The following is a 27,792-nucleotide window of genomic DNA, read 5'->3' as shown; positions in this document are numbered from 1 at the left end:
GCGCCACATTGCCCCACTTTGTAAATTTGGCGCAGGGATTCTGGCCTCGTTGGGCCACATTAGCGTAAACTACACTAATGTTACGCAAGGAGGTGCTAGGGGCTCTTAAATCTGTCCCAAACTGTACACTGCAAGTCCAGGCACTGCACAGAACAATATACACACAACAAACTGGGCACCTCCATCACTCACCTGTCCACCATCTCAAAAGGCTTCTTGAGGGGTGGCGGGCGCAGCTTCACCTTTTTGATAGGGCCCTCCTTCCTTTCAGCAGAGTCAGAAGATGCTCCTGTTGCTTTGATGGTCTCAGTGGCCGAGAGGTTGTTGGAGCTGGATGCTGCCAGGGTGGAGGAGTTCGCGCAGGTGGGTGGTGCCGGAGAGCTGGAGGATGTGGGTGGAGCAGATGGCGTGCCTCCTTCAGATCTGCTCTCGGAAGCAGGGCTTCGCCACTCAGAAGCAGTAGGATACTTCACAGCCTGAGACATTAGAAGAGACACAGAATGTGAAGGGACTAGTAGAAACCCTCGAGATGTGGAAGTTAAATGAAGGACAGGAGAAGGTACAGCAAAGGGGTTTGAAGGGTACCAAAAGGTGTAAGAAGCAGTGTTGGGGGCAAGAGTATGCGGAGAGAGAACAAAGTTATACGTTTGTTTCTGCTATGACTTATGGTGCAAACAGGGAAAAAGAGAGAGGGCCTGATTTAGATCTTGGCCGGGGGTGGGGGGGTGGTTGAATACTCAGTCACAAACCGGATGGATATCCCGTCTGTTCTACTACGATCCATTACATCCTAAGGCGATTGCGATACAGCAGACAAGACAGAGTAACCCATCAGCCAAAATCTAAACCAGGCCTATACTAATTGCACTGTCACCGTACAGGTTCAATCTTGACATTAGCTTGGGTCAGAATGCATGTTGACGAGTTTACAAACAAAGTAGCAGTTTTGGTTTGCTCTTTACAAATTAAAGAAAGCTGGGCAGCGAACAGTGAACAGACTTATGAGGGAAGAAACAGCAACTTCATTACAGGACAAAGAAACCAACAGGAAGACCCTTACCAATGGAGCTAAGGTATGCTCGAAAGTGGTTGAAGAATGGGTAGTGGACCTTGAAATGCACTTGGGCTTTAAAAACGTAGGGCCTGATTTAGGTATTTGAGGATGGGTTACTCGGTCACAATGGTGACAGATATCCCGTCCGCCGACATCTAAATCCCACAGGACATAATGGGTTCTAGATTTCACAGAACGGGATTTCCGTCTCCGTTGTGAGGGAGTAACTTGTACACCAATATCTAAATCAAGCCCTTAGCCAGGGGAATGCTCAACACACCTGGAGAAAGACAAACGTTCGAGACAACTCAAGTAGTTGCTGGTAAAGCACGTTGGAGGAAAACTAGGTGAGACTAAGGGCAGTGAGAGAGCGTGCTGGGATGCTCAGAAGCCTAATTCTTCAAAAGACCCTCAGGATAAGCTCGGCAGGGTTAGACTGCTCCTAGCTCACCTTGGCTCAGTCTCCAGATTTTCAGCTTTCAAACTGCTGGATTGAATGTTAGTTTAACCCGTGGCTTCTAATCATTGCTTGCCCTAAACTAGTACTGCATCAATAAGTTTTATTTTTGAATCCAGTATTTCTATTGAATTAATAAACAAGGTGAAACAGAAACACGGCGTCCAGAGAAGGAGATCAATATAACAAGCAGAGCTACGGACAGCTCTGATCATGTGTCAAATTGCGAGAAACAAGTCAATTAAAAAACGGGGGTAGGGATGGAGTATTGCGTTAATAAGTTAATATAAATAATAATATTAAGTTTCATACTTTGTCTTGGAGTTTGAACTGGGAATTTAAATTTAATTGAGTTTGTTTTTTAATCCACTTACTAAAATGTTCAAGACCATCATGTTTCTGCCTTTTCCTAAACATTTTCCCTTTCCCGCTCATGTTGTTTATTAGTCTTTTCCTTTTGTACCCATCTCAGTTTTAGAGATATTGTAATGACTCACTTCTACGGACAGTGTACTTTGTTTCACTTTACCAGGCGAGGGAACTGGATGGGCATGATGTAGGCATGACATCGATACTCCGACAGGCAAAGGATGCTAGGTACATGATGGTGGAAGCGCTACACTATAGAAGGTTTGCGCTCGCTAGAAGCGTGTTAGAGGGGTTCATCAGAAGTACATTTATCTCAATGCTATCCAGTGAGTTTCAATCAGGGCGGAGAATAAATGGGATATCTGTGGAACGTGGGTACGCTGCGAGTATTTTGTTCCTGCACAGCTTGTGAGAAGTGCGGGCAAGACTGCGATGCACAATTTTCTCTAAAGAAGGGAGTCGCAGGAAGGAGGAATTAAAGATGTTTGATGGCAAAGGAAGATCGGACTGCAGTGCAAATTATTACGTTTTTAGAAACAGGTGTGAGCAAACTAAAGAGACAGAATGATGTATGCAGGAAAAAGAGCTGGAGTACTCACTGTGACTAACATTTTTATATTCAGTCATGAGGGCCCCTAGAGACTCAAAGGATAATGATAATTACATTTCAGAGGCATCTCTAAACCAGCCTATGAAAACAATCTATTACTAATGTTGCTGTATAGTTTTTAATGGCCTGAGATTGCACAATTACTTCAATTAATCTAAACCACACCATAAAGTATTTATTCAACAAATGTGCGAAGTAACAGGTTTTGGCTCTAGTATATGGTAGTCAGAAACGAGGGTGCCTTTGTCGTGATGAAGGGACTGACCCTCCATCCCCAAATTAACCAAACTGGGGTCCCACACCGACTATTGTGGTTTTGGACTGTGTCAAATGGATTGACTTTGGAGCAGAAATGGAAGCCCCAATTGTACCCTGATTTGTGTCCGTCTCAGGTTACTGTCAAAACACCAGTTTCTCCTTCCCGTGTGTTCCTGATCTACTTCTAACCGAGAACCTTGCTGTCACTTCACTACCAGTTTTAGCACCCTTGGTGGAATGGACACATTCAACGACAAATGTGCAAAAGGACAATTCCAGTACTTATCGTATCTGTGCTTACCTCTTTCACTAGTAATAACCGCATAACGTACCAATACTTGTGGTGTTTGCAAAGCATTAATATTTATATGTGATCAATAGAAGCATCCCTTAAAAAAATATTTTAGTTTATAATTTACTCCAAATGAGCCTTATGTTTTGCGTCCTGTTGAAGGCCCTGGTTTCTATAAGTAAAGGGTCACCACATTCTTTAAGCCGTAAGGGCCTGATCTGAAACTCAGCGGATGGGTGACTCCGTCAGAGCGGTGACCAATATCCCGTCTGCCCAAATCTAAATCCAATCATCTTCTATGGCGTTTAGATGTCCGCGGTTGGGAGATCCGTCATCGCTGCTGTGATTGAGTAACCGGTCCGCCGAGTTCTAAATCAGGTCCTAAGTGCCCATATGAGCCCCTATCATGGGATGGACGCATCCATTAGAATGGTCTCTGAGGGCAATTCCAGGGATCTCTCTGGAAAGCTGGACAAAGAGGAAATGTTTGATCTAGACAGCTGATTTTCTGCGGAACGTCAAAAAGGTCAAAACCAAGCGATCTAATGTTAAGCATTCTAATTACGGCAAAGGTAAAGTTTACAAAGCTGCTGACCGCTGGCTCCTCAAAGTTGGAAAGAGAGATGAAGAAAAGATCGTTAATAAACAAGTTTGTGGTCCATCTTACAGAACACTTGTTACAGGTCTTGCGGTAGAAGGCACACAGAGTAATCTTGCCTTTACTAGCAGGTTAAAGAAAACAAAACAGGAAGGCACCCATCAATAACATAAAAAGGACTACGTGGCCAATTCTGTTTAGCAGACCCGCCTTGACACCTAAGTGCCTTCGGAGTAGAACCTCACAGCCTCTCCCTACAGCTCTGCTAAAGATCTGACGCCCATTTTAATTCAAATATAGGCTTCCAAGTAGGTAGCGGATGCTGCAATTCCAACAATCCTAACTGCTGTGGTTTACTATGAGCCACAAACGCAATGATCATCAATCGCAGTGTAGGCACTTCAAGAAATTAGACTGTATAAGAATGCTTCTGATACAGAGTTTGAATTAAATGACATACAAATACACTCCATTCCGCAGTTGCTAGATGCCAGCAATGACTTCTTGCTTGTTACGGTTTTGTGACATAGCACTGTGGTTCTATCTTTAGATTGTTACCTAGAGTTGTTTTTGTTAATGTGGTTTGTCATGTTGGTAACAGTTTTACTGTTGATAAATGGGCATTATATTCGTGACAGAACTGAACTGTACTATGGTTCAGGAATTGCAACTGCGTTGTTCTTCTCACGGTGAATTGTCGGGTTCATTGTGCACTGAACATCCCTGTGTTTCCTGTGCTGGGCTGTGTAGAAAAGGTCCCCTATCAGATCATGGGTCACAATGCTGCTCCAAATTCCATATTCCAAGTGTTACTAGATTACAAAATAATTCCTGCCTCCTTTTCAGATCATTGGGATACTGAAGCAGTTAACCAAATGCTCAGATACTTGTATGCCAATGCCACATTTGATAAAGAAGATTCCTATTCCAATGCTGAAAATCATAAAGAAATGCATTGTTTTATCATTATGGTCATGATTGCAATCACACAACCAGTACTCCCTCCAGAAATATACAATTATACACAATTGCAACATTCGTAAGACTTCCCTAATTTTTTATTACTTCTAAAAAAAAAAAAAAAAACGTACAATCATATATTCAACCCAATTTAATGAAAACCTTGCTATACCAGGCTATGAGTATTTAAAAAAAACATTAATGAGGACAGTATGCAGGCAACAAAGTTTTTGCAGATTCATGGCACACAGGCCTTATGTAGAGCATGTGTAAGGATTATGTTACTCACTCAGTAGGCATCTGTTAACAGCATGTAGTGCTGTAGATTCACATGCTATGCATACTCCTGCCATCTAGTGTTGGCCCGGATGTGTGCAAGCTGTTTTTCTTAGAAGTCGTCTTTCGAGTCACAAGGTACTGTGACTCCACCTCTTGCAAGCAATGCGCAGTCATCGGATCCCATTGTTAGTTTGTTTTACTGCACAGCAGGTGAGGATGGAATGTGCAGCAAAGTGATGTATAGGGGAATGTCCGTGCAAAAGAGGGAAAAGATCCTAGGCATCGGTGGAGGAGGGTGGGTGCATGCGAATCTACAGCACTACATGCCACAAACAGATGCTCACTGGTTAAGTAACATTTTCCATACCAGGCATGTGTGACTGTAGATACACATGCTGTGCATAGACGGTAAAGCAGACCTCCCAGAAAAGTGGTGGCTAGCCTGGGGGTGCTGCAGCAGATTGAAAGAGTGTGCGGAGTACTGCCTGACCAACATTAGCTTGCTGGCGGGCTAGGACATCTACCCAATAATGTTTTGTGAAAGTGTGTGGTGTGGACCAGATAGCTGCTTTGCTATCGCTGCTAATAGAATGTTCCACAGGAAGGCCATAGAGACTCCTTTTTTTCCGAGTGGACTGGGCTCTGCGACGAGTGGGCATAGTCCTTTTAGCTTTGGCATCGCATGTCTAAATGCATCTAACGATCCATCTGGCAATACCTAATTTAGATAAAGCCTTTCCTTTATGGGGTTTGGAGGAAGCAACAAGGAGTTGCTGTGTCTTCCTAAATGGTTTAGTTCTTTCAATGTAGTACCATGAGGTCTTGTTTTACATCCCAAGTAATGACAGCCCACTCTGCAACTTAATAAGGTTTTGGGGAAAATGACAGAAGTTCAACAGACTATTTAAGGTGGAAGTGAAAGACTACCTTAGGGAGGAATATGGGGTGAACTTGGAAGAAGGGTTCTTTCAGGGTTAATGCCTGAAGCTCACTGGCACGCTTGAGTGATGGAAATCAGAAATGCTACTGTAGGAAGTTGGCTCTGTATGTGCTATTTCAAAGTAAGGAATAGCATGCACAGAGTCCAAGGGTTCCCCTTAGAGGTAAAATAGTGGTAAAAATAGATAATACTAATGCTCTATTTTGTGGTAGTGTGGTCGAGCAGTAGGCTTATCCAAGGAGTAGTGTTAAGCATTTGTTGTACATACACATAGACAATAAATGAGGTACACACACTCAGAGACAAATCCAGCCAATAGGTTTTGTTATAGAAAAATATCTTTTCTTAGTTTATTTTAAGAACCACAGGTTCAAATTTAACATGTAATATCTTGTTTGAAAGGTATTGCAGGTAAGTACATTAGGAACTTTGAATCATTTCAATTGCATGTATACTTTTCAAGTTATTGACAAATAGTTACTTTAAAAGTGGACACAGTGCAATTTTCACAGTTCCTGGGGGAGGTAAGTTTTTGTTAGTTTTACCAGGTAAGTAAGACACTTACAGGGTTCAGTTCTTGGTCCAAGGTAGCCCACCGTTGGGGGTTCAGAGCAACCCCAAAGTTACCACACCAGCAGCTCAGGGCCGGTCAGGTGCAGAGTTCAAAGTGGTGCCCAAAACGCATAGGCTAGAATGGAGAGAAGGGGGTGCCCCGGTTCCGGTCTGCTTGCAGGTAAGTACCCGCGTCTTCGGAGGGCAGACCAGGGGGGTTTTGTAGGGCACCGGGGGGGACACAAGCCCACACAGAAATTTCACCCTCAGCAGCGCGGGGGCGGCCGGGTGCAGTGTAGAAACAAGCGTCGGGTTTGCAATGTTAGTCTATGAGAGATCAAGGGATCTCTTCAGCGCTGCAGGCAGGCAAGGGGGGGGCTTCCTCGGGGAAACCTCCACTTGGGCAAGGGAGAGGGACTCCTGGGGGTCACTTCTCCAGTGAAAGTCCGGTCCTTCAGGTCCTGGGGGCTGCGGGTGCAGGGTCTTTTCCAGGCGTCGGGACTTAGGTTTCAGAGAGTCGCGGTGAGGGGAAGCCTCGGGATTCCCTCTGCAGGCGGCGCTGTGGGGGCTCAGGGGGGACAGGTTTTGGTACTCACAGTCGTAGAGTAGTCCGGGGGTCCTCCCTGAGGTGTTGGTTCTCCACCAGCCGAGTCGGGGTCGCCGGGTGCAGTGTTGCAAGTCTCACGCTTCTTGCGGGGAGATTGCAGGGTCTTTAAAGCTGCTCCTTGAAACAAAGTTGCAGTCTTTTTGGAGCAGGTCCGCTGTCCTCGGGAGTTTCTTGTCTTTTTCGAAGCAGGGCCGTCCTCAGAGGAGTCAGAGGTCGCTGGTCCCTTGGAAGGCGTCGCTGGAGCAGAGTTCTTTGGAAGGCAGGAGACAGGCCGGTGAGTTTCTGGAGCCAAGGCAGTTGTCGTCTTCTGGTCTTCCTCTGCAGGGGTTTTCAGCTAGGCAGTCCTTCTTCTTGTAGTTTGCAGGAATCTAATTTTCTAGGGTTCAGGGTAGCCCTTAAATACTAAATTTAAGGGCGTGTTTAGGTCTGGGGGGTTAGTAGCCAATGGCTACTAGCCCTGAGGGTGGGTACACCCTCTTTGTGCCTCCTCCCAAGGGGAGGGGGTCACAATCCTAACCCTATTGGGGGAATCCTCCATCTGCAAGATGGAGGATTTCTAAAAGTCAGAGTCACCTCAGCTCAGGACACCTTAGGGGCTGTCCTGACTGGCCAGTGACTCCTCCTTGTTGCTTTCTTTGTTCCCTCCAGCCTTGCCGCCAAAAGTGGGGGCCGTGGCCGGAGGGGGCGGGCAACTCCACTAAGCTGGAGTGCCCTGCTGGGCTGTGACCAAGGGGTGAGCCTTTGAGGCTCACCGCCAGGTGTTACAGCTCCTGCCTGGGGGAGGTGTTAGCATCTCCACCCAGTGCAGGCTTTGTTACTGGCCTCAGAGTGACAAAGGCACTCTCCCCATGGGGCCAGCAACATGTCTCTAGTGTGGCAGGCTGCTGGAACCAGTCAGCCTACACAGATAGTTGGTTAAGTTTCAGGGGGCACCTCTAAGGTGCCCTCTGGGGTGTATTTTGCAATAAAATGTACACTGGCATCAGTGTGCATTTATTGTGCTGAGAAGTTTGATACCAAACTTCCCAGTTTTCAGTGTAGCCATTATGGTGCTGTGGAGTTCGTGTTTGACAAACTCCCAGACCATATACTCTTATGGCTACCCTGCACTTACAATGTCTAAGGTTTTGTTTAGACACTGTAGGGGTACCATGCTCATGCACTGGTACCCTCACCTATGGTATAGTGCACCCTGCCTTAGGGCTGTAAGGCCTGCTAGAGGGGTGACTGACCTATACTTGCATAGGCAGTGAGAGGCTGGCATGGCACCCTGAGGGGAGTGCCATGTCGACTTACTCGTTTTGTTCTCACCAGCACACACAAGCTGGCAAGCAGTGTGTCTGTGCTGGGTGAGAGGTCTCCAGGGTGGCATAAGACATGCTGCAGCCCTTAGAGACCTTCCTTGGCATCAGGGCCCTTGGTACTAGAAGTACCAGTTACAAGGGACTTATCTGGATGCCAGGGTCTGCCAATTGTGGATACAAAAGTACAGGTTAGGGAAAGAACACTGGTGCTGGGGCCTGGTTAGCAGGCCTCAGCACACTTTCAATTGTAAACATAGCATCAGCAAAGGCAAAAAGTCAGGGGGCAACCATGCCAAGGAGGCATTTCCTTACACAACCCCCCCCCAAACGAAAGAGGATGAGACTAACCTTTCCCAAGAGAGTCTTCATTTTCTAAGTGGAAGAACCTGGAAAGGCCATCTGCATTGGCATGGGCAGTCCCAGGTCTGTGTTCCACTATAAAGTCCATTCCCTGTAGGGAGATGGACCACCTCAACAGTTTAGGATTTTCACCTTTCATTTGCATCAGCCATTTGAGAGGTCTGTGGTCAGTTTGAACTAGGAAGTGAGTCCCAAAGAGGTATGGTCTCAGCTTCTTCAGGGACCAAACCACAGCAAAGGCCTCCCTCTCAATGGCACTCCAACGCTGCTCCCTGGGGAGTAACCTCCTGCTAATGAAAGCAACAGGCTGGTCAAGGCCATCATCATTTGTTTGGGACAAAACTGCCCCTATCCCATGTTCAGAGGCATCTGTCTGCACAATGAACTGCTTAGAATAATCTGGAGCTTTTAGAACTGGTGCGGAGCACATTGCTTGTTTCAGGGTGTCAAAGGCCTGTTGGCATTCCACAGTCCAGTTCACTTTCTTGGGCATTTTCTTGGAGGTGAGTTCAGTGAGGGCTGTCACAATGGATCCATATCCCTTCACAAACCTCCTGTAATACCCAGTCAAGCCAAGGAATGCCCTGACTTGAGTCTGGGTTTTTGGAGCTACCCAGTCCAGAATAGTCTGGATCTTGGGTTGGAGTGGCTGAACTTGGCCTCCACCTACAAGGTGGCCCAAGTAAACCACAGTTCCCTGCCCTATCTGGCATTTGGATGCCTTGATAGAGAGGCCTGCAGATTGCAGAGCCTTCAAAACCTTCTTCAGGTGGACCAGGTGATCCTGCCAGGTGGAGCTAAAGACAGCAATATCATCAAGATAAGCTGTGCTAAAGGACTCCAAACCAGCAAGGACTTGATTCACCAACCTTTGGAAGGTGGCAGGGGCATTCTTTAAACCAAAGGGCATAACAGTAAACTGATAATGCCCATCAGGTGTGGAGAATGCTGTTTTCTCTTTTGCTCCAGGTGCCATTTTTATTTGCCAGTACCCTGCTGTCAAGTCAAAGGTACTTAAGAATTTGGCAGCACCTAATTTGTCTATGAGCTCATCAGCTCTAGGAATTGGATGAGCATCTGTCTTGGTGACAGAGTTGAGCCCTCTGTAGTCCACACAAAACCTCATCTCTTTCTTTCCATCTTTGGTGTAAGGTTTGGGGACTAAGACCACTGGGCTAGCCCAGGGGCTGTCAGAGCGCTCAATTACTCCCAATTCCAGCATCTTGTGGACTTCCACCTTGATGCTTTCCTTAACATGGTCAGACTGTCTAAAGATTTTGTTTTTGACAGGCATGCTGTCTCCTGTGTCCACATCATGGGTACACAGGTGTGTCTGACCAGGGGTTAAGGAGAAGAGTTCAGGAAACTGTTGTAGGACTCTCCTACAATCAGCTTGCTGTTGGCCAGAGAGGGTGTCTGAGTAGATCACCCCATCTACTGAGCCATCTTTTGGGTCTGATGACAGAAGATCAGGGAGAGGTTCACTCTCTGCCTCCTGATCCTCATCTGTTACCATCAACAGATTCACATCAGCCCTGTCATGGAAGAGCTTAAGGCGGTTCACATGGATCACCCTCTTGGGGCTCCTGCTTGTGCCCAGGTCCACCAGGTAGGTGACCTGACTCTTCCTTTCTAGCACTGGGTAAGGGCCACTCCATTTGTCCTGGAGTGCCCTGGGAGCCACAGGCTCCAGAACCCAGACTTTCTGCCCTGGTTGGAACTCAACCAGTGCAGCCTTTTGGTCATACCAAAACTTCTGGAGCTGTTGGCTGGCCTCAAGGTTTTTGGTTGCCTTTTCCATGTACTCTGCCATTCTAGAGCGAAGGCCAAGTACATAGTCCACTATGTCTTGTTTAGGCTCATGAAGAGGTCTCTCCCAGCCTTCTTTAACAAGAGCAAGTGGTCCCCTTACAGGATGACCAAACAGAAGTTCAAAGGGTGAGAATCCTACTCCCTTCTGTGGCACCTCTCTGTAAGCAAAAAGCAGACATGGCAAGAGGACATCCCATCTCCTTTTGAGTTTTTCTGGGAGCCCCATGATCATGCCTTTTAATGTCTTGTTGAATCTCTCAACTAAGCCATTAGTTTGTGGATGGTATGGTGTAGTGAATTTGTAAGTCACTCCACACTCATTCCACATGTGCTTTAGGTATGCTGACATGAAGTTGGTACCTCTGTCAGACACCACCTCCTTAGGGAAACCCACTCTGGTAAAGATACCAATGAGGGCTTTGGCTACTGCAGGGGCAGTAGTCGACCTAAGGGGAATAGCTTCAGGATACCTAATAGCATGATCCACTACTACTAGGATGTACATATTTCCTGAGGCTGTGGGAGGTTCCAGTGGACCAACTATGTCCACACCCACTCTTTCAAAGGGGACCCCCACCACTGGAAGTGGAATGAGGGGGGCCTTTGGGTGCCCACCTGTCTTACCACTGGATTGACAGGTGGGGCAGGAGAGGCAAAACTCCTTAACCTTCTGGGACATATTGGGCCAGTAGAAGTGGTTGACTAACCTCTCCCACGTCTTGGTTTGTCCCAAATGCCCAGCAAGGGGAATATCATGGGCTAAGGTCAGAATAAACTCTCTGAACGACTGAGGCACTACCACTCTCCTAGTGGCACCAGGTTTGGGGTCTCTGGCCTCAGTGTACAGGAGTCCATCTTCCCAATAGACCCTATGTGTTCCATTTTTCTTGCCCTTGGACTCTTCAGCAGCTTGCTGCCTAAGGCCTTCAAGAGAGGGACATGTTTCTTGTCCCTTACACAGCTCCTCCCTTGAGGGTCCCCCTGGGCCTAAGAGCTCAACCTGATAAGGTTCAAGCTCCAAAGGCTCAGTTCCCTCAGAGGGCAGAACTTCTTCCTGAGAAGAGAGGTTCTCTTTTTCTGACTGTGTTGCAGTTGGTTTCCCAACTGACTTTCCTTTTCTCTTGGTAGGCTGGGCCATTTTTCCAGACTCCAGCTCTACTTTTTCACCCTGTGCCTTGCATTGTGCTCTTGTTTTTACACACACCAGTTCAGGGATACCCAGCATGGCTGCATGGGTTTTTAGTTCTACCTCAGCCCATGCTGAGGACTCCAGGTCATTTCCAAGCAGACAGTCTACTGGGATGTTTGAGGAGACCACCACCTGTTTCAGGCCATTGACCCCTCCCCATTCTAAAGTTACCATTGCCATGGGATGTGCTTTAGTTTGATTGTCAGCATTGGTGACTGTATAAGTTTTTCCAGTCAGGTATTGGCCAGGGGAAACCAGTTTCTCTGTCACCATGGTGACACTGGCACCTGTATCCCTCAGGCCCTCTACACTTGTCCCATTAATAAAGAGCTGCTGCCTGTATTTTTGCATGTTAGGAGGCCAGGCAGCTAGTGTGGCTAAATCCACCGCACCCTCAGAGACTAGAGTAGCTTCAGTGTGGACCCTGATTTGCTCTGGGCACACTGTTGATCCCACTTGGAGACTAGCCATTCCAGTGTTACCTGGATTGGAGTTTGGAGTGGAACTTTTCTTGGGACAGGCCTTGTCTCCAGTTTGGTGTCCAGACTGACTACAGTTTCGACACCAGGCCTTTTTGGGATCAAAGTTTTTACCCTTGTACCCAGGATTGTTTTGTGAAGAGGCTCTGGGCCCACCCTCCTGTGCAGGTTTTTGGGGGCCTTTAGAAGACTCTTGACTATTTTTATTTTTGGCTGTCTCACCACCTTTCCCCTGGGGAGGTTTTGTGACCCCTTTCTTTTGGTCACCCCCTGTGGAAGTTTTGGACACCCTTGTCTTGACCCAATGGTCCGCCTTCTTTCCCAATTCTTGGGGAGAAATTGGTCCTAGGTCTACCAGATGCTGATGCAGTTTATCATTGAAACAATTACTTAACAGGTGTTCTTTCACAAATAAATTGTACAGCCCATCATAATTACTTACACCACTGCCTTGGATCCAACCATCTAGTGTTTTTACTGAGTAGTCTACAAAGTCAACCCAGGTCTGGCTCGAGGATTTTTGAGCCCCCCTGAATCTAATCCTATACTCCTCAGTGGAGAATCCAAAGCCCTCAATCAGGGTACCCTTCATGAGGTCATAAGATTCTGCATCTTTTCCAGAGAGTGTGAGGAGTCTATCCCTACACTTTCCTGTGAACAGTTCCCAAAGGAGAGCACCCCAGTGAGATCTGTTCACTTTTCTGGTTACACAAGCCCTCTCAAAAGCTGTGAACCATTTGGTGATGTCATCACCATCTTCATATTTAGTTACAATCCCTTTAGGGATTTTCAACATGTCAGGAGAATCTCTGACCCTATTTATGTTGCTGCCACCATTGATGGGTCCTAGGCCCATCTCTTGTCTTTCCCTCTCTATGGCTAGGATCTGTCTTTCCAAAGCCAATCTTTTGGCCATCCTGGCTAACTGGATGTCCTCTTCACTGGAGTTATCCTCAGTGATTTCAGAGGTGCTGGTCCCTCCTGTGAGGGAGCCAGCATCTCTGACTAGTATTTTTGGAGTCAGGGCTTGAGAGGCCCTGTCCTCCCTAGATAGGACTGGTAGGGGGGAATCTTCCTCCAATTCACTATCATCTTCCTCTGAGTTGCCACCCTCAGAGGGGTTGGCCTTTTCAAACTCTGCCAAAAGCTCCTGGAGCTGTATTTTGGTAGGTTTGGGGCCTATGGTTATTTTCTTTAGTTTACAGAGTGACCTTAGCTCTCTCATCTGTAGATGGAGGTAAGGTGTGGTGTCGAGTTCCACCACAGTCACATCTGTGCTAGACATTTTGCTTCTAAAAGTTGGAATACTTTTTAAGAATCTACAACTAGTTCTAGGTTCTAATTCAAACTTTTACAAACTTTTAAAACTCTAAAAGAAATGCTAAACAGGATCTAACACAAGGCCCTAGTAGGTCTTTTAAGAATTTAGAAAACTTTTCAAATTGCAAAAATCAATTTCTAATGACAATTTTGGAATTTGTCGTGTGATCAGGTATTGGCTGAGTAGTCCAGCAAATGCAAAGTCTTGTACCCCACCGCTGATCCACCAATGTAGGAAGTTGGCTCTGTATGTGCTATTTCAAAGTAAGGAATAGCATGCACAGAGTCCAAGGGTTCCCCTTAGAGGTAAAATAGTGGTAAAAATAGATAATACTAATGCTCTATTTTGTGGTAGTGTGGTCGAGCAGTAGGCTTATCCAAGGAGTAGTGTTAAGCATTTGTTGTACATACACATAGACAATAAATGAGGTACACACACTCAGAGACAAATCCAGCCAATAGGTTTTGTTATAGAAAAATATATTTTCTTAGTTTATTTTAAGAACCACAGGTTCAACTTTAACATGTAATATCTTGTTTGAAAGGTATTGCAGGTAAGTACATTAGGAACTTTGAATCATTTCAATTGCATGTATACTTTTCAAGTTATTGACAAATAGTTACTTTAAAAGTGGACACTTAGTGCAATTTTCACAGTTCCTGGGGGAGGTAAGTTTTTGTTAGTTTTACCAGGTAAGTAAGACACTTACAGGGTTCAGTTCTTGGTCCAAGGTAGCCCACCGTTGGGGGTTCAGAGCAACCCCAAAGTCACCACACCAGCAGCTCAGGGCCGGTCAGGTGCAGAGTTCAAAGTGGTGCCCAAAACGCATAGGCTAGAATGGAGAGCAGGGGGTGCCCCGGTTCCGGTCTGCTTGCAGGTAAGTACCCGCATCTTCGGAGGGCAGACCAGGGGGGTTTTGTAGGGCACCGGGGGGGACACAAGCCCACACAGAAATTTCACCCTCAGCAGCGCGGGGGCGGCCGGGTGCAGTGTAGAAACAAGCGTTGGGTTTGCAATGTTAGTCTATGAGAGATCAACGGATCTCTTCAGCGCTGCAGGCAGGCAAGGGGGGGCTTCCTCGGGGAAACCTCCACTTGGGCAACGGAGAGGGACTCCTGGGGGTCACTTCTCCAGTGAAAGTCCGGTCCTTCAGGTCCTGGGGGCTGCGGGTGCAGGGTCTTTTCCAGGCGTCGGGACTTAGGTTTCAGAGAGTCGCGGTCAGGGGAAGCCTCGGGATTCCCTCTGCAGGCGGCGCTGTGGGGGCTCAGGGGGGACAGGTTTTGGTACTCACAGTCGTAGAGTAGTCCGGGGGTCCTCCCTGAGGTGTTGGTTCTCCACCAGCCGAGTCGGGGTCGCCGGGTGCAGTGTTGCAAGTCTCACGCTTCTTGCGGGGAGATTGCAGGGTCTTTAAAGCTGCTCCTTGAAACAAAGTTGCAGTCTTTTTGGAGCAGGTCCGCTGTCCTCGGGAGTTTCTTGTCTTTTTCGAAGCAGGGCCGTCCTCAGAGGAGTCAGAGGTCGCTGGTCCCTTGGAAGGCGTCGCTGGAGCAGAGTTCTTTGGAAGGCAGGAGACAGGCCGGTGAGTTTCTGGAGCCAAGGCAGTTGTCGTCTTCTGGTCTTCCTCTGCAGGGGTTTTCAGCTAGGCAGTCCTTCTTCTTGTAGTTTGCAGGAATCTAATTTTCTAGGGTTCAGGGTAGCCCTTAAATACTAAATTTAAGGGCGTGTTTAGGTCTGGGGGGTTAGTAGCCAATGGCTACTAGCCCTGAGGGTGGGTACACCCTCTTTGTGCCTCCTCCCAAGGGGAGGGGGTCACAATCCTAACCCTATTGGGGGAATCCTCCATCTGCAAGATGGAGGATTTCTAAAAGTTAGAGTCACTTCAGCTCAGGACACCTTAGGGGCTGTCCTGACTGGCCAGTGACTCCTCCTTGTTGCTTTCTTTGTTCCCTCCAGCCTTGCCGCCAAAAGTGGGGGCCGTGGCCGGAGGGGGCGGGCAACTCCACTAAGCTGGAGTGCCCTGCTGGGCTGTGACCAAGGGGTGAGCCTTTGAGGCTCACCGCCAGGTGTTACAGCTCCTGCCTGGGGGAGGTGTTAGTATCTCCACCCAGTGCAGGCTTTGTTACTGGCCTCAGAGTGACAAAGGCACTCTCCCCATGGGGCCAGCAACATGTCTCTAGTGTGGCAGGCTGCTGGAACCAGTCAGCCTACACAGATAGTTGGTTAAGTTTCAGGGGGCACCTCTAAGGTGCCCTCTGGGGTGTATTTTGCAATAAAATGTACACTGGCATCAGTGTGCATTTATTGTGCTGAGAAGTTTGATACCAAACTTCCCAGTTTTCAGTGTAGCCATTATGGTGCTGTGGAGTTCGTGTTTGACAAACTCCCAGACCATATACTCTTATGGCTACCCTGCACTTACAATGTCTAAGGTTTTGTTTAGACACTGTAGGGGTACCATGCTCATGCACTGGTACCCTCACCTATGGTATAGTGCACCCTGCCTTAGGGCTGTAAGGCCTGCTAGAGGGGTGACTGACCTATACTTGCATAGGCAGTGAGAGGCTGGCATGGCACCCTGAGGGGAGTGCCATGTCGACTTACTCGTTTTGTTCTCACCAGCACACACAAGCTGGCAAGCAGTGTGTCTGTGCTGGGTGAGAGGTCTCCAGGGTGGCATAAGACATGCTGCAGCCCTTAGAGACCTTCCTTGGCATCAGGGCCCTTGGTACTAGAAGTACCAGTTACAAGGGACTTATCTGGATGCCAGGGTCTGCCAATTGTGGATACAAAAGTACAGGTTAGGGAAAGAACACTGGTGCTGGGGCCTGGTTAGCAGGCCTCAGCACACTTTCAATTGTAAACATAGCATCAGCAAAGGCAAAAAGTCAGGGGGCAACCATGCCAAGGAGGCATTTCCTTACAGCTACCTTCCAAGAGAAGAACTGAAAGAGGCAGGGGTGGATGGGCTTAAACAGAAGGCCCAGGAGTCTTGTCAGTACAATGCTGAGATTCCATGCTGGGGCTTGTGCGGGGAGGAACAGTCCTCTTCAGACCCTCCATGAAGGATTTAATGATCAGAATCCTGAAAAGAAAAGTGGTTGTCTATTCTGAAGGTAGGCATCCACAGCGGCCAGGTGTAGTCGAGTGGAGGTGAAATCTAGACTAGAAACCTGCATGTGGAGTAGGCAGCAAACAATATCCTGCACTGTGGCTATAAAAGGATCAATATCTTTAGTGACAGAAGCACACAAATCCATACCACTTGGCTGCTTAGCAGGCCCAGGTAGTAGGTTTGCACACTTCCTTGACAATGCACATGCATTCATGGGGAAGATTAACATACCCAAATTCTATGACCTCAGCAGCCAGATCGCAAGGTTGAGGGTCCTCGTATCGGATTTCTCCACGGATCTTGCTTGAGACGGTCTGGCCTGATGGGGAGCCTCTCATGTGGGACCAGAGAGGGTTCAAGCAGAGTTATGAACCAGTGCTGGCAGGCCCATGTGGGAGCCACCAGGATGAGATAAGGGATGCCTGTCCAAGCCTCTGAACCACAAATGGAAGGAGAGGGAGAGGCGGAAAAGCATAGACCTAACCAGTTAACCCATAGCACACTGCTGGTGGACAGTGGGAACCTGGAGACAAAGTTTGGGCATATGGTGTTTTCTGCTGTTGCGAAAAGGTCTATTTGGGGGAATCCCATCTCCAGAAGTAGGGAAGGAGGACTTGCAGGTGGAGTTCTCAAACATGGACTTGTTGCTGCATCCTGCTGAGGAGGTCGGCAAAGAAGTTGTCCATCCCTGGAAGGTACACCGCTAGCTAATGGATTTTGTGGCAGAGAAACCACCACCAAATGCTCTGGGACAGCTGCAAGAGTTTTGGAGGGCATGTGCCCCCCTGTTTCTGAAGATAAAATGTGGCTGTCATATTATCAGTCCGGACAAGAACAACCTTGTCTGTCAGGTGAGGTAGGAAATCCTTTAATACTAGGTGAACTGATAGAAGTTCCATGTAGCTGATGTGGACGCCCTGTTATGTGGGTTCCCACTGTACCTGGACAGTCAGATCCTGTAAGTGGGTCATAAGTACTCTGCCTGCATCTAAGAAGCAACACGGAATCTCCCTTGGAGTGAAGGAATCACTACCCTGCATCAGTAGGCACCTCAAGACGACGATGACCGGCTGGCTGGTGGATCCTGCTGTACCATGGACAACGTAAAAGCTCTGCTCACAGGTGGTGGTTCGGTGGTCCTCTCCGGCTCCCATTTGTCTTCTGACCAACTTGGGAGACAGTGGACCCTTACTGCAGCCACTGGAATGCAACTGCTGGGCACCGCGGCTGTTGCTCTTGCCAAGGAATGTTGGATCTTCCACCAAGAGATCTTCGAGCCCCTTAAAACCCCCAGACTCCAGCACTCTGCAACTCCAGATTCAGCTTCTGTGTTGTGGGACTCCTGTTATGTTGTGCTGCCGAGGCCTCAAAGCGACTACCTGTGCCTGCTGCCAGTGGGTCTCTTGTTGGGGCTCCTCCGACTCCGGCTGGCTTTCCTCACTGCTGAAGGTCTGCCCTGGCTGCCCTCCAAGGGCAGAGTAACTAGGACATTACTGGTCCTCCAAAACCTGCAATCTTCCTAACATCAGCTCTCAGCATTTGCCAAGGCTTGTTGGTGGCCCTGCTGGCCACTGGCCCTCCTGTAATCTGACAACCGACCAGTGACAGCTTGTGGGCGACTTCAAAGATCTCCTGACTTCTACCTTCACCGTCCAGCAGGAACTTCACCTCCAAGCGGGTGAACATTGCCTGCCTGAACATCTCCGAGTGGTCTGGACACTCTCCCTTTCTTATCCAGGTTCTTCACGTCCGGGATCCACCTTCTGGTTCCACTGGCCTGGTCCACAGGTCACGACAGCAGCTGGACAACCAAGGCTTCCATTGACTACAACAAGGGTTTCCGATGCCACTTCACCCCTATGCACATGAGCTCCCTGGTGTAGGTACTCTGGTCTTCTGGGTATCCACGGGTGAAGGCACCCTCCAACTTTCTTTGTGTCAACTGGTTTACTCGGGGTCCACTGGGAAGGGTCCTGAATTCATAAAAATCCAACTGCAACGGTCCTGTGTTAGCTTGTGGGACACCCGGCTCAACAGCAGCTCTGCACCCAGGCGCCTGTGGGATTTCTATTAGTTACCTCTGGTGATTTCCTACTCCCATAGCCTCTGGGGTCCAAACACACCTCCAATCTTATTCCACTTTCTTAGTATATGGATCACTAAGGGTTGCCTGGACTCAGTATGGGCCACCACACCATAAGTGTACACCATAAACTGAACCAGGCTCCTACAGTACTGACTTGAGGTTTTGTTCCGTCACCACTGGGAGACCGTCAAGACACCATTCCTGGTTTCACAGCAGTCCTTTGAGTATTCTGCGTAGCACTCCCTTACTTGATGATACAGAATTTGGAACTGAAAGAAAGTAGGTGGTTTGGATCTCACTTTTATACACAACTTCTATTGGGAGAGGTGGATTCATGGCCTCAAACTATAGAACCAGTGTGAGTATTTGTTTTATCAAGATGTCCTCAAGCTGCTCTCTGGACACAGCCCTTGTATAGAGTGATGCTTGTCACCGCAGTTATGTCAGGGCTCTCAATAACCTGCCGAAAGCACCTTCAACAGAGACGCAAAGCAATGTGAGGTTTTCACACCTGACTGTCACAAGTTCAAGTGAAAGAGTAGTCAAGTACAGATAAAAGGGTGTTGTATAGCTATTTTAGCCATGTTTTAGATACAACATTTTAGCTTACTAAGCCTGCCGCTGCGCACTTTAATCCAGTTACATTTTATTCAGCATTGCTTTATTTTTCTAGCAATAGCCACATTTGTGGTGCTGTTGTATTTTCTTTATCTCATTGTACTTTCACCTAGGAAAGCATCACGTTCCTAGTAGGACATTTATTTCACTTTGTGCTTTCTCCAAGGCTACAGTCAGATAGGGTTGCCGACAAACGTGGTATGCTGTGTCTCCAACATCCACAGAAAACACACACTCATTCGTGGGGACTATTTCTTACAATGTCAGCTGTTTTATTATAAAAACACCCCTTTGTCCTAGACATGCTAGAGGGAGATTCCAGACAGATGACCACGACTCTATGCTGTTTGCTCCGCTGCAGCTACTTGCTTAGACAGCCGGACCCCTGATCCACATGAGGACAGTGTCTCTCTAGACTACAGGCTTCTTCCTTCAGGTATGAGGGATGATGTACCTCCAGGGGGGAAACCCGAAGGACAGATTAGGCTTATTACACTGTGCTTAAACATAGGGTAGGTAGGAGAAATACATGTATATATCACTCCTAGCGACAGTATGGTAGGACTGTTCTAGTGTTTTACTCTGTTAGTCACCTGCTTGCTTTTATTGTGTTTTATCATCCTAGTAATTGCAATTCATGTCTTTCTATCTAAGATGCAGTTACTTCAATAAATCCTTATTGAACTATATTCTGCCTCTGTTGTCTTTGTCTGTATGAGACTTTTGGTAACTGAGCGAAAGGGATGAGATCTGATCGGCCACGATTCCCCGGGGGAGTCTTTCATATCATGCGTCCGGTTACAACAATCATCTCGGCCAGAGATGCGGCGCTGCTAGTTAGCCGGAGAACCCGGATTAGGCCGACAGGCGTCTTGTGGTGTGGAATGATACCTAGTACCTACAATCCATGTGATCCTGTCTCCCAAATCCAGTAGCCTCATTAGCATAGTGAGAACCTACGCAACAAGGGCAGACCTCACTTAGGCATTTACTCCATTCTCACAACAGAGTTTGCAGTCCCACATCTTACCTCTACTATACACTAGAAGACTTGCAGCATGTAGCGGTGTACTGGCTCAGAAGGCAAAAAAAAAAAAAAAAAAGCCCTTGCTCAGATACCATGCATCAGATGCTGCCGCACCAGAGATCGCTCCTTCTCATACCTTGCCGCCAAGTCCTGGAACTCCCTCCCCCTCCGCACTGCACCCTCGCTGACCCATTTTAGGAAGGGGCTTGAAAACCTGACTCTTCGACTGATGTAGCAGCACAATGCCTGGATAACCGCTTGGGTGATAAGTAGCGCTTTATAAATACAGTTTGACTGATGATTGATTATTATTATAATATACATGAAGGATTATTAGAAAGTAAGGTGCTGCGAGGCAAGCAAATACATGCTAGCTAATACAGCAAAACAAATGTTCCACTCTGGGGCACCCTTATTCAAGGCATCTAGGTTAGGTTTAGTAGTTTTTGATTGGCTGAGGATTTTATCTATGTATCTGTGTTAACAAAACATAGGTGTTCTTATTTTCAAGTTTTTGGCACCAGTACAAATAATGATATTTTTCACCCAATCTTACAATCATCATTTATGAATATTATTATGAATATTATATTAATGCCACATTATAAAATGCAAAGCTAACATTAGGAAGTATAGAAGAGATCAGTGTGGGGAAAAAAGCAGTAGGTCCTTAGACAAGCTGTCTCTCTGAGTACACTGCATGTTTAACAACTTACCATAGGCTCTTTCTTGTATGCGCCATCAAGCGTGTTGGACGTGCAGACTGTATGTGGTGGGGTGATGCCTTGTTGAGTTCGATCATCAGATGTTGAAGGCCCCACAGGTTTCTGAGCAGCTTCACGCTGAGTGCGGGACTCCGCAGGAGGGCTAGACTTTGAGGCACCTGGCTGTGGAGATGAGGCACCCACCTCCCAGGACAGCCGATCGTCTGCCACCACACCTGCAGGTCCCGCCTTCTGCCAAGTATCCCTTTGGGTCCGGTCAACAGTCAAACCTTTGGGTTTCAGTACCCCTATGGTCTCATGAGTTGCAACATCACCCAAAAATAAGTTGACTGGGAGGCCTTGGGGAGAATCACGGTCTGAATCCTGAGGCATGTGGTCCCCTGAGACAGAGGCGCCTTGTGCATTGTTCCCTGCTCTTCCATCCCCCTCAGCCAAGTTTCTTCCTACTGACTCAAGGGTGTCTATGCGGTCAGGAAGAGATGGGGGTCTGGCCACACTTCGCCCGTGGGTAGGAGACTGGGAAGAGTCATAAGATCCGACTGGAATGCTCGCAATGGCAGCTTTCACCTTTTGGGGAAGCTTTGGAAGGCTTCTCTGCGTCTTAGGACTCACCATATTGAAGGACATGGAACCTAAACAGAATATAAATTAAATTGGAGAAACAGTTAAAATTCAGAAAGCTGTCCCCCAAGATCCACTCACTGAACATTGCTGCTGTAGCACCCCAGGAATGCACATGGTTTAATTATCTGTTCAGTACTGTGAATCTAAACATATGCAAGTTGTACATCACAGTAACACACCCATTACTACACAGCACTTCAGTTACACCAACACCTCATACTATTGCACTCACCTACCCGGTGATCTAAATCAATAAATAACTGCGACAGCAAGACCTCTTTCTGCACAACCAACCACTGTGCATCAGTACGAGTCCTGCGGTAAGATCCTTAATCACATTAACATCCAGGCACTGCATATTACATTATTACATTTGTTCCTAATCAATTCACATCATAGCACTTTCATATTATGCACTGTGCACCGCTCCGTTAACACCCACATGAATGGCTATGAAACCTGGTACAGACCTGAAACAGCTGTTTTGAGGATTGAGGCTCTTCTAGGTTCACGAACAGTGCATTATTTCACGATTTAGTAGTTGGGATCAGAATTTCCTTTGAAATACAAGTTTTATTTTGAGCGTTAACCAGGGGTGGAGACCGTAAGACTCATTGAGACTGGGATCTTACCTCCACAATGACCCAGTACGTGACCTTTCAGGTGGCTGCTCCATGGCCAGCGCACAGCAGATTAATATGCAGAGACTATCCATCTCAACAGGGCCCTTCCCTTTGCTCCAGAGAATCCCTTAAAGAGCCAGTCATCTGCATTATGGTATATTATTTGGTTAATGTAAAAGCCCAAAGTCCTTTTAGGGCCTAGCTGGTGAAGTCTCTCCTCCTTAGAGTGGCTGGGCAGAGCGATAGACGATCCAACATGGAAAGGTGTCACAACTTTGGGTAAGGGTGGTGCAGAGCAATTAACAAAGGGAATCCGGAGTAAACTCACCTGGCACTCTGAAGTGAGGACAGGACGACTCCCGAGCGCCAGCACTATCGGCATGCAGCTGCGAACTGGCTCAAAGGGTAAAAAAACGTGCACAGTAAGTTTAGGTCCCATTCGGAGGAACATGCGAGTCAGACTAATAAGTCATTTCGATAGAGATGGTTCATCAAGTAAACAAAGATGAAAGGGCCGTTAACTGTGCCCACAAGAAGTTCATGCTGCACTAATAATAAAACAAACGCCACCAAATCTGTAGATCTGGCCTGCAGAAGTTCGCTAAAACGAACAAAACAAGAGTCAGCGTAGATGGACCTTGCTGAAAGACGCTGTGCTGCAAGGGTCTAAGACATTTAACTGGCATCCCGCAACCTCCATGCGTTGAGGTTTAGATGATGGAAACTCATGTGCATGACCCTCTCTTGCAGATGGGAAAAGGAGGTCCTCCCAAAGTGCTAGTTAGATTGGAGGGTAAATGCTCATACTCCGGAGCACTGGATATCAAATTCTCCTCGTCCACTCCAAGTCCATTAGTATGACTTAGGCCCAGTCTGTTCTGACTTTATTCAGAACTCTAGGCAGGAGAGGTAATGGTGGGTAAGCATACATCACAATTTAAAGGTGGCTCCCAGTAATGTTCCTGGAAGAGACTTCACACTGCACATTCTCGCAGTTCTACCAAGGGCATGTCCCACTGGTCAAAGATGTCCCTTGATACCTCGAATAAAGATTCCAGGAGACGTCTGCTCACCCTGTCTGGTCTGGCATTCAGAGTCCCTGCCATATGGTTGGCAACCATAAAGATGTTCTGCTGTTCCAGCCAGTAGATGTAGGGCCTTCTGGCACAGGCCCAGCACTCCACTCCACACTGCTTGTTTCAGTACCTCATGGGGGTTGCATTGTCCACAATGACCTACTCCCCATGATCATGTCAGGAAGGCATTCAGGGCCATATGTCTCAGCTGAAGCTCAAAAAGTTGATGCTGTCTGCTGGAAACCAAAGACCTCTAATCTTCACCTCTCCCTAATGACTCTTCCAACCTAGCTGTCATGCGCCTGCCACAACACTGCAGCCTGTGTAGGGAAGGTAGACTGGCCTACAGCATGTCCGGTTAGCAAATGTCTGCGGATCCCGACTAGCCTTATGAAAGATCTGTAATGAGTCAGAGAGGAAGCAATGATCCTGGGCTGACTGAGATCTGAGGATCCATGGCAGGATATGGATATACCATTTGGATGAGAAGAACACAAAAGGCTAGGGGTCCAAGAAGCCTCAGAACTGACCACACCAAGACTGAGGACAGTGCCCAAAATATCAGGATCAAATCTGGAACGTCCTGAATTCACTGAGGCACTGAAAAGGCCTTGAACACCGCTGTCTCCAGAACAGCCACAATAAAGATAATTCAAATACCGAACCGAGATCCACCAGAGGGAGAGGAAACACGTCTGAACCGGATGGCGGAAAGAAAACAATCTAACAAAGGACTTGATGCCCATGCGCACTATCACCGAGAGGAGGACTCACTCTATCTTGTGACTCAAAAACCTTCTTTGAAGAAAAACAACTTGTAACACTCCGAGCCCAACACTAGTTGGCAGACTTACGGAAAGCAGGAGTATCTACAGCTACACATGCCATCGAACAAGTAATTCTCTGCATAGTGTATTGGTGGGACTTTAGCATATCGATGGAAAACCCCACAGATGTGAGAAGCTCGGCTGTGGTCTGGCAGTGCTCTACAACGGACTGCAGCAAGACCATCATAAGCAGCCAGTTGCTGAAGTACAGGATCACATTAATTCTCACCTCCTAAGTTGGACAGTGGCCAACATCATCACTTTCGGAAACACCGAGGGGCCAAGGTAAGAATGAAGGAGGCAGTGTAGGAAAGGTCCCCTTTTGGCAAGGATACCCCACCCCACACATTTTGCCCGATATTGATGCTGATTTGCTTAAGTGTGCTGGGATCCTGCTAACCAGGCCCCAGCAACAGTGTTCTTTCGCAAAAACTATACCACTATTTCCACAAGTGGCACACCCCTGGAACACAGTTAAGTCCTTTGTAAAAGGTACGAATGGTACTAAGGGCCCTGTGGCCATGGAAGGTCCCCAAGGGTTGCAGCACATATTATGCCACCCTGGGGGGACCCTCACCAAGCACCTGCACACTGCCTTTGCAGCTTGTGTATGCTGGTGGGGAGAAAAAGAAAGTTGACATGGCACCACTCTCAGGGTGCCATGACCACCAACCACTGCCTGTGGCATAAGTATGTCAACCCTCTAGCAGGCCTTACAGCCCTAAGGCAGGGGGCACTATACCACAGGTGGGAGCTTCGCTGCATGAGCAATATGCCCCTACAGTGTCTATGTCCATTCTTAGAAATTATAAGATCAGTGTGGCCATATGAAATATATGGGCTGGGAGTCTGTCATTAGGAACTCCACAGCACCATAATGGCTTCACTGAAGTCTGGGAAGTTTGGTATCAAACTTCTCAGCACAATAAACCCACACTGATGTCAGTGTTGGATTGAATGAAAAAAGCACCCAGAGGGCCTCTTAGAGATGTGCCCTGTATTTTAGCCAAACTTCTACTGCAGGACTGACCGGTCTGTGCCAGCCTGCCACTTCCAGACGAGTTTCTGACCACCTGGGGTGAGAGCCTTTGTGCACTCTGCGGTCAGAAACAAAGCCTGTCCTGGGTGGAGGTGCTTCACACCTCCCCCCTGCAGGAACTGTAACACCTGGTGGCTTCAAGGACTCAGGCCTCTTGTTACAGTGCCTCAGGGAACTCCAGCTAGTGGAGATCCCCCCCCCCCCGACAAAGCCCCACTTTTGGCAGCAAGTCTGGCGGGAAAATTAGGGAAAAAGAGGAGTGCTCACTTTAGTTGGGACCACTCCTAAGATGTCCAGAGCTGAAGTGACCACCTCCTTGGAAATTCCTCCATCTTGGTTTGAAGACAGGGACAAATAAGGTTAGGTCTGTGTCCCCTCTGCAAAGGGAGTGGACACCGAAAGGGTGTAGTCACCCTCAGGGAGAGTAGCCATTGGCTGCTGCCCTCTGACCCCTGTAATGCCCCTACATCCAGGATTTAAGAGCTCCTCTGAACCTAGCTTGTCGGATTCCTGGAGACCTCAAGAAGAAGAAAGAAGGACTGCTAAGCTAACCCCCAGCAGAGAAGCCTGAAGACACCAACTGACTTGGCCCCAATCCCACAGGCCTGTCTCCAGCTTCTGAAGCCCTGCAACCAAAAGGAGATGCATCCTGCAGGACCAGCGACCTCTTAAAAGCCTCAGGAGAACTGCCTGCAACCTATCAGTTCAGGGGAAACGGTTGTGGAGCTTAACCTCATCCCTTACCTCCATCTAGGGATGGGAGAGTTAAGGTCCCTCTGCAAGCCGAAAAAGATTATATCAGGGTCCAACCCAACCAAGGTCAAGCTCCACGAGCTCTTGGCAGAGTACACAAGGGAACACCCTGCTGAGGAGGAAGACCTCCCCTCAGATAGGGAAGATGTTAGAGATGAAGAGGATGACCCCCCCCTCACCTAACTAGGGGGACCAGGGCCCCAAAGCCCCTATCTCAAAGGATTGTGCTCACAGGATCTGGATCTTCCACAGGGGAGTCCAAATGCTCTGGGAACATTGAGGGCAGCCTCAATGAAGAGGACATCCTTTTAGCAAGGATGGCCAAAAGATTAGCTCCAGGGACACCAACCAGTTCCCTGGGTCCAGAGCAGAAAAAACGAGTAATAGCATTTTGAATTTGTCTTTCTGTAGAAAGGCTTTCAATGGGCGAGTGTCAGGTACATGTCTAAGGCGTCCGCCCACTGGTATGAGCAAGTAGTGCAAATACTACCCCTCTCCTTTATCCACACTCTTCATCTGCTTAATGGCACCCTGGGCCAGTAAAGCAAGTCTGCGAAATTGTCGGCAGAAAGTCGCTCTGGTAATGGGAGAGGGGGATTCTTCTGAAGGGGGACAGAGAACAGGGCGGGAAATGTAAGGCAGGGAGCGATCACCAGCAGGAGAGGAAATGTAGTACCCTGCTTCCTATGGGCCTGTGAGGGCAGCACCTGCAGCAGAGAAGAATGAGTTAGAGAAAAGCTGTCCTAGGTGGTGTGGAAGGCTTTAACCACCACTAAGACCTCTGTCCTGAAGGGACTGGGCCTGCTGCTGCTGCACAACAGGCTAGCCCCTAAACTTCCTATACTGTTAGCGGAACTGCTTGGCAGGAGGCAAGAGCCGACTCGACTGTCCTTGAAATGTTCAAGCACCGAATCAGCCTTCTCCCAAGTCAATCTACAGCCAACAAAGGGAATGTCCATAAGGGACATCTGAACATCCCCTGAAAGGTCAGTGGAATGCATGCAGACGTCCCTTAGCATACCACCTGTGAAAATGGCACTGCCCATGGTGTCCAAACCAGCAAGCAGGACATACTTTGCAGTATTCTGACCTTCATGCATGTTTGAGCCAGCAGGCCCCTAAATCTTTTGTGACGCCCAGCAAGATTTTGCTGCCTATGTCTGACAAAACCTTGGGTGTTCACCCCCAGTTTTCCATTTTGTTTGAAAATCACCTGCTGCCATTCTTAAACTGTAACACTGCTCTCCAGTGACCTGTGTATGTGTTTGACCCCCCCAAAATGTTAAAATTGTCTTAAAACCTGATTGACACATTTTACTTTTCCATAAGGCAAGAAATACATCCAGGCATGGAAAGTTAAATGCCACTTGTGGACGGCAGAACATGTGCCATCCACTACAGCTTTAGTGAAACCTGGCGTCAGCCATTCCCTGTGCAGCCGGACAGCAGCAGCTTAAACTCAAAGTCACTCCTTTGACAAGTAGGAAACTCCAATTCTAATTATTAAATGGGTCACTGCTAAGCACACACTGCTGTCCACAAGGTAGGGTACACAATATTTAAGAGAGGAACATGCTTGTCTTTAGAAGTGGCAAGTTCCCTCAGTGGCAGGGCTTGAAAACGACACTGTCACTGGCCAGCCTGTAACTGGCACAGAAGAAAAGTCAAAGTAAAGAATATACACTTTGTAGGAAGTTGGCTCTGTATATACTATTTCAAAGTAAGAAATAGTGTGCACAGAGTCCAAGGGTTCCCCTTAGAGGTAAGATAGTTTCAAAAAGAGATAATTCTAATTCTCTATTTTGTGGTAGTGTGGTCGCGCAGTAGGCTTATCAGAGGGTAGT

The 27,792-nt window shown here is 47.7% G+C and overlaps 1 protein-coding gene across 5 annotated transcripts in view; it reads right to left on the bottom strand.

Moving 5' to 3' along the window:
- Nucleotides 1–27,792, bottom strand: part of CIC (capicua transcriptional repressor) — a 410,013-nt gene that overhangs the window by 78,605 nt on the left and 303,616 nt on the right. For all 5 annotated transcript variants that reach the window (XM_069201390.1, XM_069201393.1, XM_069201394.1 and 2 more), the window contains 2 exons: nucleotides 20,998–21,638; nucleotides 193–476 (listed from right to left, as the gene is read on the bottom strand). In XM_069201390.1, coding sequence (XP_069057491.1) covers nucleotides 193–476; nucleotides 20,998–21,638 — 925 coding nt within the window. The remainder of the gene's footprint in view (nucleotides 1–192; nucleotides 477–20,997; nucleotides 21,639–27,792) is intronic.

The sequence above is a fragment of the Pleurodeles waltl genome, chromosome 7, assembly GCF_031143425.1.
Source record: "Pleurodeles waltl isolate 20211129_DDA chromosome 7, aPleWal1.hap1.20221129, whole genome shotgun sequence".
Taxonomy (NCBI): Eukaryota; Metazoa; Chordata; class Amphibia; order Caudata; family Salamandridae; genus Pleurodeles; species Pleurodeles waltl.
Note: the sequence above shows the minus strand (reverse complement) of the source record. Positions and strands in the feature narration are given on the sequence as shown.